This window comes from Diabrotica virgifera, chromosome 9, assembly GCF_917563875.1.
Source record: "Diabrotica virgifera virgifera chromosome 9, PGI_DIABVI_V3a".
Classification (NCBI taxonomy): domain Eukaryota; kingdom Metazoa; phylum Arthropoda; class Insecta; order Coleoptera; family Chrysomelidae; genus Diabrotica; species Diabrotica virgifera.
This window is the reverse complement of record NC_065451.1, coordinates 89,564,490-89,576,426: the sequence shown is the minus strand read 5'-3', so window position 1 is coordinate 89,576,426 and position 11,937 is coordinate 89,564,490. Positions and strand designations below refer to the sequence as shown.

The 11,937-nt window shown below is 37.0% G+C and overlaps 1 protein-coding gene across 1 annotated transcript; it reads left to right on the top strand.

The window, feature by feature from the left end:
• Nucleotides 1–376: 376 nt before the first annotated feature.
• LOC126892540 (piggyBac transposable element-derived protein 4-like) lies at nucleotides 377–787 on the top strand. The gene has a single exon (XM_050662096.1). The coding sequence runs from the start codon at nucleotides 377–379 to the stop codon at nucleotides 785–787; it is 411 nt and encodes a 136-aa protein (XP_050518053.1).
• The last annotated feature ends 11,150 nt before the right edge of the window (nucleotides 788–11,937 follow it).

Below are 11,937 nucleotides of genomic sequence, written 5' to 3'. Positions count from 1 at the left end.
TTTTACGTAATTACTTACGTGTCTAAATAAGTAAATAAATAATTAAAATATTTTGGTACGCCACTGCAAAGTTGACAAGAGAACTATCGGTGACTGGCTTTAAGTGAGATGTTGCCAATGAAATGAAACACCTTTAATTAAAAATAGTTAGAGTATAGAGAGAAAACAGTGCAGGAGGTTGGATACATCTATCAATGCTGTTTTAAATTTAGTCAGATGTTAATTTTAAAATTAGTGATAAAACAATCGAGAAACAAGTCAACTCCAAAATTAATTGGACTCCCAAAATCTATTCACGGATAACTGGTATACCTTTTCTACGCTTTCTACATATTTAATTTGAACACAAAACAAATTTAGAACTAACAGAAAACAAATGCCTGATTTATCGGGTAAATTAGAAAAAGGCGAAACAAAATCGATGGTTAGCGATATCATGTTAGCTGTTAGATGGAAAGATCGTAGAGACGTTAATATGTTGATAACTTTTCATAAAGATCAAATGATAAATGTAAATAAAACAAACGGGAAGACAGGGGAATCTGTGAAGAAACCGGAATGTGTCATCCACTACAACCAAAATATGGGAGCAGTAGACAGAACGGATATGATGCTAAGTTCCACAGAATGCGTTAGAAAAACATTAAAGTGGTACAAGAAACTATTCTTTCACATTCTTGATCTACGTGTCCTGAACAGTCATGCATTATTCCTTACGCAAAATCCAGGGCAGTTGCCCTTTGCAGATTTCCAATTGAGGCTAACTCGACAGCTGCTTGAAAGGTAATTTTGTGAGAGACTACAAATTTATTTTTTTTTACGAAAATCTTTTGTTAGTTATAATGTACCAAAAACCATACCCAGGACATTGAATACATCAAAACATCAGCGTCTGACGGGGCGACATTTTCCAGCTATGGTACCAAATAAAAAAGTTCAAAGATGCTGGAGGGACGCCGGTGTTCAACATTCCTCCATGGAGAGTTTGGAGTAGTTCCAATGTCTCTTTCCAGCGTTTTGCACTTGCAGTAAGTTCAATGTGTCGCTAAGCCTTCGATAGCTAAGAGGAGAACTTTTAATGAACCGTAAGATGCTGTAATTCTGGCCTGTTGAATTGTTAATGTAAATAAAACACTTTCTATTTTGCTATGACTGTAATGAAGTTGAAAAGGGCAAGAAATAGAATTTTACATGTGAACAATTGAGTTAACAACTTATCCGTGAAAGACGCCACTACACATATATTTACACTTTGTACCGGCTTTTTGCTAATTGCGGCGTGAAGAATTCTCTTCGAAAAAGCGTAAATGAAAAGAGGTTTTTGCGTACGTTCTTAATGAGTGTTGATAGTTGACTGACTGTTGCACCCCGCTCTTTCATCCCGTTAACAAATATTTCCGTTGGGTGCTTTGGGTAAAAGAGAGGCGGAGATTAACATTCTTGGAAGCTTTCACTGCGTAATGGAATTATTTTATGGTTGTTACAGAGGCGGCGCGGAAATTTGTTGTTGGTGAAATAGAGTTTATTTTGGGTGGAGAATACAGTTCTCCAACATTCCCCCCGGCGTTAGAGCCTTGTGGTCTAACCTACTCTTCTATACCTTGATTAGGGAGAACCGAAATTTTAGAGATTGCCCTTGTGAATTGACCATCGATGGTCTTCAACTTGACCACTCTGACTTTGCCATCTTGCCCGGGCATTGTATCAACTACCCGTGCTAAAGGCCATTTTAGAGGAGGTACATTATCCTCTCTCAGAAGAACTAAGTCATTGACTTTTACGTTTTCCCTTGGTCGGGACCATTTTGGAGAATTTTGTAACCGGTTCAAGTAATCAACAGACCACTTTTTCCAGAAACTTTGTTGTATTTTTGCAATTTGCTGAAACATGGATAGTTTATTTTCCGGAATTTTTTGTAAGTTTTGCTCAGGATGCGCTGACAGGCTGGAGCCAATTATAAAATGCCCAGGACTGAGAAAGGTGTAATCTGAAGGGTCGCTGGACATTAGGGTGGGTCGAAAAAAATCGATATTTTTTTTTCGGATCGTAATACCGCGGAAAAGTTGCTAAATGGTATGACTAAAAAGGGGAAAAAATATTAAAATTATCGGATGTTACCTTCCGTTCGCGCATAAGCTCTAAAGTTTTGAAAAAAATAATTTTTTTTTGAAAATTTGTAATAATTTTTTTTTACGATATTTAATATGTAATAGTGAAAAATTTCATCTACGACACACTAATAAAGTAATATAAAAATACCGGTATTGCACTTCAACATCTTCCGTTCGCGCATGGACATCCAAATATAGCCAAAATACAAGAAAATCGGATTTTTGTCCTATTTTCTTTTCATGTATAGTTACAGATATCAATAATGTAATACCTAATATCTGATTATACATGTTCTGATAGTTAAAGAAAAAAATTCAGACGTAATTAGGCTTGGTTTTTCGATCGCGCACAGCGATACAAAACTTACTGTCAGCGCCACTAGCGGGTCAACGACCCACGCCGCGTCACGTGATACCCCCTCTCCGCTGCAGGCAGCCATTACACTGGTCCGCCGCGCAATTTTGTGTGCCAGTCTGCTGTTGTCTCTTGAGTGCGGTGGATGTGTTGCGTAGTGTGTGTTCCAAATTTCATATTTTGGTGTAGTTTTTTGAACAATTGTGCAATGAATGATGGCATTATCAAAGACAGTGATCACTAGACAAGAATTCCAGTGTCCGTTTTTCGGTACACCAAGAGACTTGCCGCCTAACAAGCTCCCTATAGGAGAGGACGTTCTTCGATGTATATCGAATGAGAGGTATAATTTAGCAGTTAAAGTAAACAACAAAAGAGTTAGTTTTGGACAAGTAGCCAATACAGTAGCTGGCAAAATAGTGTGTTTGTACAATAGAGCATCAATTCCCACCGTAAGTGATAAGAGAGTAGTACAACTGTTGACTGCACTGCATGACAAGTATTATAGTTTAAGAAAATCTCATACTCGAGACAAAAACAAGGAAGTCTTTAAGAGAAACCTTGATGATTTTAAGAAAAAATGCTGTTTGCTTTTTGACATTGCGGCATGCAAATGCCCCATTGCCCTTGAATGTACCAGTACCTGTCATAAAACACCGGATCAATGCCAGTGTATCTGCTCAATAACTTGTACTTGTGAAAAGCTTAAAAAAATACCTTTACTTGAGCTGAAATTTATCTATTCACTACGCACTCACGGCATTGGCAAAATTGGAGGTGTGGACTTAAATGAAACAAAGAAACGTGCCAAATCTTTACAGAGGAAATCTCGTTCCAGCTGTCCAAAACCAAAAGTAGATGTCCAAGTTTCCGAAACTGAACAACGTGATGAATCCTTGACCTCCAGTGACGATTGCAGTGACAGTGACCAAGAATTCATACCTGAATCTCCAAAAAAGAAATCCGGTTGGCAAATGAGGATTAACCTTAAATCTACTGCATTAACTAGTGATCGTTACGGTGTTTCCGATCGTGCTACAGCAGCAATAGCCTCAAGTGTTTTGCAGGACGTTGGCGTGGTAACTAATAGCGACAATTCACAAGTAGTTGACAAGTGTAAAATAAGAAGAGAAAAACACAATGTTAGGGCTGATTTGTCCAGTTCTATAACAGAAAATAAGCTAATTGGGTTATATTTTGATGGCCGTAAAGACGACACTATTGTGGTACAAGAGGCACATTCAAAACGATTTAAAAGAGTGGTAAAGGAGGAACATTACGTGCTTATACAAGAACCTGGTAATATATTTCTGGGTCACGTGACCCCGAATTCAGGAAGTTCAGAGGATATTGCGACCTCTATTATATCCTATTTGACAAGCAATGACATTTCTTTGGACGAATTAGTCGTTATTGGCTGTGATGGCACCAATGTTAACACCGGATTGAAAAACGGTATAATACGCCGTATTGAAACACACTTAGGTAAGCCTCTGCAATGGGCAGTTTGTCTTCTTCATTTTAATGAACTACCCTTCCGCCATTTATTTCAGTATTTAGATGGTAAGTCGACCGGGCCAAATTCTTTGAAAGGACCGATTGGTGGGAAATTGATCAAATGTGAAACACTTCCAGTAGTGCAGTTTGAAAGTATTGATTGCCAAATCCCTGAGATAGACAAAAAAACTCTTAGTAAGGATCAGAAGTATTTGCTGGAAATATCAGAAGCGATTAAATCAGGTGAATGCCCAAAAGATTTATCAATCAGGGATCCAGGACCTTTGTCTCACTCAAGGTGGCTAACAACAGCGAACCGTGCTTTAAGACTCTACATTAGTCAAGAAAATCCAACTGCTGAGTTCCAGGAAATAGTAATATTCATTCTGAAGTCATATATGCCGATGTGGTTTTGTATTAAGAAGACCAAACTTTTTACTGATGGCCCTAAGCTCGTGCACCAATGTATTGAAACCTCAAGATATCTTAAAGATGAACTCAAAGCTGTAATTGACCCAGTTATAGAGAGAAATGGGTTCTTTGCGCATCCAGAACATGTTATGATTACTATGACTCAAGATCCCAGAAAACATATAAGAGAACTGGGCCTCCGCCGCATCATTAAGGCAAGAGAAAGAGACCAAAAGAGGAAAACAATTCGAACGTACGTGGCACCTAAGCTAAACTTTTCCGCAACAGACTACACGGAATTAAATTATTGGACAAACTGTGAATTTTCTTCGCCGCCTCTATTGAAAGATGTCACTGATGATGAACTGAAAACCTACATCAAAACAGAAGAAGTACCGAAGTGGGAAATCCTATCACAGAAGATGCCAGTCCATACTCAAGCAGTGGAGAGAAGCGTCAAGTTGGTGAGCGAGGCTTCTGCTAAGGTTTGCGGATCTGCAGCTCGAGACGGGTACATAAGAACGACACTTAAGTCAAGGTCCACGATGCCAGCCTTTGATAACAAAAGACAGTTCAAACTACCAGACATGTAATCTATTCGTAAGTGAAATATGTACTTTGTATTTATTGGATAATACATCAATAATATGTTGAAGCTTGTATACATTTATTTTTCCTAAGTCCACATTTTTGAGGTTTTCAACACTTTTTTGCTATTTTTACAGCCCATGCGCGAACGGAAGATGTTAAAACTCATTACCAGTATTTTTATATTAATTCATTAGTGTGTCGTAGATGACATTTTTCCCTATTACATATTAAATATCGTAATAAAAAAAATTATTAAAAATTTCCAAAAAACTTTAATTTTTTCAAAATTTAATCAAACTTTAGAGCTCATGCGCGAACGGAAGATAACATCCGATAATTTTAATATTTTTTCCCCTATTTAGTCATACCATTTAGCAACTTTTCCGCGGTATTACGATCCGAAAAAAAAATATCGATTTTTTTCGACCCACCCTACTGGACATGGAACAGATAGGCCTTGAATTCATCACAGCTTCAATTTGAACCATGACAGTGTAAAACTGTTCGAAAGTGAAAGAAGAACAGCCTATTAGCCTACGCATATGATATTTTGCGCTTTTTACTGAAGCTTCCCAGAGCCCAGCCCAATGAGGAGATCTAGGGGGGATAAACTTCCATGAGGTTTGATTTTCAGAAAGGTATTCCATAATGGTTTGAGAATTAGACTTATTTTGAAAAAATTTGTATAAGTCATAGAGTTGGTTTTTTGCACCAGAAAAACATGTGGCATTGTCACTGTAAATGACGGTTGGGTTACCACGTCGGGAAATGAATCTCTTAAGTGTTAATAGAAAGGAAGAAGTTGTTAGATCAGAAACAACCTCAATGTGCACAGCTTTGGTCACCATGCACACGAAAATGGCTATGTATGCCTTGATTTTTGGCGCTTTTCGGAGTGAAGAAGATTTTAACAGAAAGGGTCCACCATAATCTACACCCACTTTTTGAAAGGGTCTTGTTGTAATGGACAACCTATCTTCAGGTAAATTACCCATAAGCTGTTGTGCAGGAGCACACGAAAATCGGAAACATATGGTGCAGTTGCGAATGATTCGTTTTGCTTCCTTTAGACCATTGAGAGCCCAGAATTTCAAACGAAGATTTGAGAGAACTGTTTGCGCACCAGCATGTCCCAATCTGAGATGTTCATTTTTGATGATAAGATTGACGATAGGATTATTGGAGGGGAGCAGTATCGGATGTTTTTGCAAATAGTCTATGTCGGGACAGTTCGTAAGTCTGCCTCCAACTCTGAGAAAATTAGAAGAATCTAAAAATGGTTTTAGTGACATGAAGTTTTTATTCGAAATAAATTTGTTATTTTTAAGCGCCGAAATTTCTTTTGAAAATGCATCACCCTGTATTTTCTTGATGATGAAATCCATTGCATAATTTAACTCCGCAACAGAAAGAGGTTCAGAAATTTTTTGTTTTTTACAATTAGAAATAAAACGAAATACGTACGCTACTGTACGTTTTAAGCGTGAAATATTTGAGAAACGTGAGAAAATTTTTATCCAGAAATTTTCCACATTAAAATTTACCACGAGGCTTATTTTTCTTTCCTCGGGTAGGTTTTCGAGAACTTTGTCATTTACTAGATTGGAAACATTAAAATTTTTATCTCGCAAGCATTTGGGACCTTGCCACCAGAAGTCGCTACTGAGAATTTCAGAACCAGACATTCCTCGAGAAAGAAGGTCTGCGGCATTTTGCGCAGACTTTATGTGAAGCCATGTAAAGTTTTGAGTCAACTCTTGGACAAGAGCTACCCGGTGAGCCACGAAAACCGACCACCGACTTGGATGACTTTTACACCACGACAGAGCTACTTGGGAGTCTGACCAGAGGCTGACTGAATGAAATTTTATAGATTGATTTTCAAAGATAGAAATTATTTTTGCAACAAGTTTTGAAAGAAGAACCATTGCGCACAGCTCAAGCCTAGGAAGTGTTACCGTCTTTAACGGAGTTATCCTTGATTTGGAAGAAACTAATGCACAAGAGATGGTCTCATCCGAATAGAAAGTTCTTAGGTATACGCATGCGCCATAAGCTGCCATGCTGCTGTCTGCCAATCCATGAAGCTCAACCTTCAGAATTATTTTTTCAGAAAAATAGAAACGAGGAATTTTTAATTGTTTTAATTGTGACAAGTCCTGTAGAAAGTTGTTCCAATCGTTTAGAATAGTTTTGTCCGAAATTTCTGTGTCCCAGTGAATTTTTTGCAGATATAGTTTCTGCATAAGCATTTTGCCTTTAACAATAAACGGATTGATGAGTCCCAGAGGGTCGAAACATTGCGCTAACGCAGATAGGATTTTTCTTTTTGTTATTGGTGGGCAGAAATTATTTTCGGGGACGGAAATTGTTATTTGGTCTTCCGCAGGGTCCCATTTTAGGCCTAGAACCTTACTGGAAGTGGAATCGAAATTTAGGTCATATTCCTGAGTAGTATTTTTTGAATGTTCTGGGTTGATTTGTTGTAGGAATATGGATGAATTTGAATGGAATTTATGTAAAGTAAACCCATGGCGGTTTAGAACAGAATTTAATTGCTGAAGTATTTCGAGCAATTCTTGAATATTATTTGACCCACATAAACCATCATCTACGTAGAATTGGTTTTCGAGAAAATGCGAGGCCAATGGGAATTGAACTTTATTTTTATTTGAAATTTCTTGCAAGACTCTCGTCGCAAGAAACGGGGCGCTATTCGTCCCGTATTTGTAGAAAGCGTTGATCTTTGTTGATCCACGTCTGTCGAAACATTTTTTGAATGTCACAGGAAAATATGAATTTGTATTGCCTGAAACGAACCAGAATGTCGAATAAATCGGGTTGAACCTGATACCCTTTTAATGAAATATCGTTCAGACTTTTTCCTGTAGAGCTTTTACAACTAGCGTCCATGACGACACGCAAAGTTGTACTTTTATTTTGTTCGTTGATGACACATAAATGTGGAATAAAATATTTTTTGTCCGAATTTTCATTTACGAACGAAAGAGGTACATATTCAGCATGCCCTAAAGAAATATATGTGTCAATGAAATTTTTGTACTCGAAAAATAATTTTTTATCTTTTTGGAATTTATTTTCGAGTGAAAGAAAACGCCGTTTGGCTATAGAAAATGAATCACCCAGTAATTGGTGTTCTTGTGCACTTTTTAATGGAATATCTACTTCAAAGCGTCCATTTTCAAGGATCTTTGTTGTAGTTTGAAATATTTGTTCGGCCAGCTCGTCAGCTTCCGACAGAATAGGTTTTTGAGAAAGTTCTTCCATGTTCCAGAATTTCGTGAGCAGCTCGTCCGTGCTACACGTAGAAAGTAGAGCAACATCTCCAGAAGCATTGTTTGCTACTGTAGGTGCCGTCAAGTGAGGAGCAATCACGCCGGCTATTAGGTACCCCAGATGAGAAGCCTGCAAAACTGGAAGCCTAGGGCCCAGAGGAATTATGTCAGGAAGAATTAAGTCGTAGTACAAATCAGCCCCAACCAAGATGTCTACCTGACTAGGTTTGTGATATGAATCGTCGGCGAGAAAAACGTCCCTTGGAATTGGTAATTTTTTTGTAAGAATGCGGAACTGTGGAAGATTGCAAGTAATATTTTCTAAGATGGCACATGAAATTTTGAAAGACTTTTTATTATAGTTAGAATGCATTTTTATGTTGACCATCTTTTTTGAAACCGAATTACTTTGGCCTATGCCAGAAATGTTTAGAGATATGTCATATGGCTTGTAGCCCAGCCTATCAGCGAGACACTGGGTACAAAAGCTATTTTGACTTCCCGTATCGAGTAACAATCGGGCCGTTAAAGGTTTCCCGTTTTTGTCGAAAATGGTTACTTTGGCCGTAGCTAGAAGTATGTTTAAATTTTTTACGGACAAGGCAGAAAAGGAATTTGTAAAAGGTTCTTGCCCTTGAAACGAAGGACCTTGAAAGTTTGAATTTGACGAATGTTCGCGTTCGTAATTGTTTGAATTTGTAGAAGTGGACGGACTTTCATTTTTATGGGTCGTAGAAAAAGTATTATGTTTACCCGAATTATTATTTGGTGCCAGAATGTGCAAATTTGTATTATGGCGCCTTTTACAAACGGTACATACATGTTTTGATGAACAATCTTTAGAATTATGCCTACCTAGGCAATTTACGCAGAGACCTTTTGAATTCACGAATTTTATTTTGTCATCATGCTGAATGTTTTTGAAAAAGTGACATTTGTAAATTTTATGACCTTGCTTTTTGCAGAAAATGCAATAAAAATCAGAAACTAAATTATTTGACGTATTATTTTTATCTGAATCCTCTGATGTGTTATTACTGGATGCATGATGTGAAACTTTTACGTTTTTGGCTTGCCTAGGATTTGTATTTTCCAGGCTTTCCAGAACAATGCACCTTTTTTCAAGAAATTTAAGAAGAACATCCAATTTTGGTACATCTGAATGATTTCGCTCAGTTTCAAAAAGTCTCCTTGTTGAAAAATCTAATTTGCTTTCTAGCAGGAAAACTAAAATTATATCAATGAGCTCTGTACTTGAAAATTGCAAATTTTTTAGCAATTGCATATTTTTTGTTACGGTAGTTAGAAAATTTCTGAGGGCTTGCGGTGAGCTGTTTCTCAGTGTAGGAATGTCTATAATTTCTGTTAAGTAAGAATTTATGATTGTGACCTTATTCTGATAGCGGTTCTTTAGAATATCTAAAGCAATCGAAAAATTTTCATTTGTGACTTTCAAAGAATCCACCAACTTAAGAGAATCACCCTGTAGGTAACTTTTCAAATAAAGAAACCTTTGGATGTCAGAAAGGGACTGATTTTGTATTATCAGTGTGTCAAAGAGCTCAAAAAAACTTTCGAAGTCCCCTATTTGTCCGGAAAATTTGCATATGCTTATTACCGGGAGCTTTACGGCCACTTGCTTAGCGGCAGCGACGCTCCCTGTATTGGTAATATCCAATGCTCTAATCGAACTTTGTATTTTTGACAGAACCGCAAAATAATTTTCTTCAAATATGGCACGATCACATTTTTGAGAATCGTCCAGGAATTCAATTTCATCCTGTACGTTATTGTAATCAGAGAACAGGTCTTGTAATCGACCTTCTCTTGTTTTGAATGAGAAAACATCTTTTTCCGAGTCATGGTTTGCTTCTAGCCACGTTTGAATTCTATTAACAGAATCTAGAATTGAATGCTTTTTGTTTACTAATTTACTTAAACCTTTTTTGCTCATTGTAATAACTTTAATTTGTTTATTTTTGAATGAAATTATTATTTATTTTTGAATTTTAACAAGCATGCAATATTAAACCAAAAATTCAACCCTGAATAGTTCTTTAAATAGTGTTTAACTTTATTAGAGTAACATTTCGCAAGAGATCTTTGAAAATTAACTTTTTGAATTTACATATAGAAAAGTTTATTTTGTACGTCACCCCTGGGCTCTTGGTACTTGAATGTGGGCTGCTTTTCCTGGAATCAGCTAGTCCTTGAACACCACTTCTTGAAGTAAACTATTATCACTGTTTTTGTTCACAGAATGTTTATTTGTCCGTAGAATAAATAACGCAATCACTTTGTCTCTTGGAATTATTGTCTATTCGACGAGAATATCCGAAAAACGCGACACTTATAATGTCTTTTAAAAAGAGTTGGCATTAGCCAGAAATGTTTTTTAACAAATAATAGAATTAGATAGAAACTTGAATTGAGTGTTTTTTGGCCAGAAAAGTTCGGTCGATGGATCAAGTGTGGCTCTAAGGGCCAAATTCGGCTCTTAGAAATGAAATCCGGTCTCGGAGGAACAAAATGGAGGGACGCCGGTGTTCAACATTCCTCCATGGAGAGTTTGGAGTAGTTCCAATGTCTCTTTCCAGCGTTTTGCACTTGCAGTAAGTTCAATGTGTCGCTAAGCCTTCGATAGCTAAGAGGAGAACTTTTAATGAACCGTAAGATGCTGTAATTCTGGCCTGTTGAATTGTTAATGTAAATAAAACACTTTCTATTTTGCTATGACTGTAATGAAGTTGAAAAGGGCAAGAAATAGAATTTTACATGTGAACAATTGAGTTAACAACTTATCCGTGAAAGACGCCACTACACATATATTTACACTTTGTACCGGCTTTTTGCTAATTGCGGCGTGAAGAATTCTCTTCGAAAAAGCGTAAATGAAAACGAGGTTTTTGCGTACGTTCTTAATGAGTGTTGATAGTTGACTGACTGTTGCACCCCGCTCTTTCATCCCGTTAACAAATATTTCCGTTGGGTGCTTTGGGTAAAAGAGAGGCGGAGATTAACATTCTTGGAAGCTTTCACTGCGTAATGGAATTATTTTATGGTTGTTACAGAGGCGGCGCGGAAATTTGTTGTTGGTGAAATAGAGTTTATTTTGGGTGGAGAATACAGTTCTCCAACAGATGCATTGTTTGTTCACATTCTAAAATTCGTGACCAAAGAAAGAGGCGAGATTCAAGATATATGTGCAATGAATGCGACGTGGGTCTATGTGTTTTTCCTTGCTTCGGAGAATATCACACAAAAGAAATGTATTAAAAACTTTTGACTTATATGTACGCAATCCTAGTTATTTATTTAAACTTATTTTTATCAATAATATTTATAGTATTTATTATCTATATCAATAGTATTTATTATCTCCTCATAAAACAACTCTTGATCTATTTTCTAGAATGCCGTATATATATTAGGGTGCGTCGGTTCTCTAGCTTTTTATGCCTGTAGTGAAGAAAGTTGCCAAATGGTCTAGAATGAATAGTGATATTTTTATTTTTTTTTATTTTAATATTTAGCCCCCCCCCTCCCCGCCCGACCCCTAAAAAAATTACAAATTTAATGCTTACATCAATGAAACCTGATGCTTCAAACGAATAAGAAGAGCTTCAAATGCACTTAAAAAAATACTTATTTAACAACCTTAAACCCCACCGCCCGG

Excerpts from the sequence above, each read along its gene's own strand:
- LOC126892540 (XM_050662096.1), top strand. The coding sequence starts at position 377 with ATGCCTGATTTATCGGGTAAATTAGAAAAAGGCGAAACAAAATCGATG.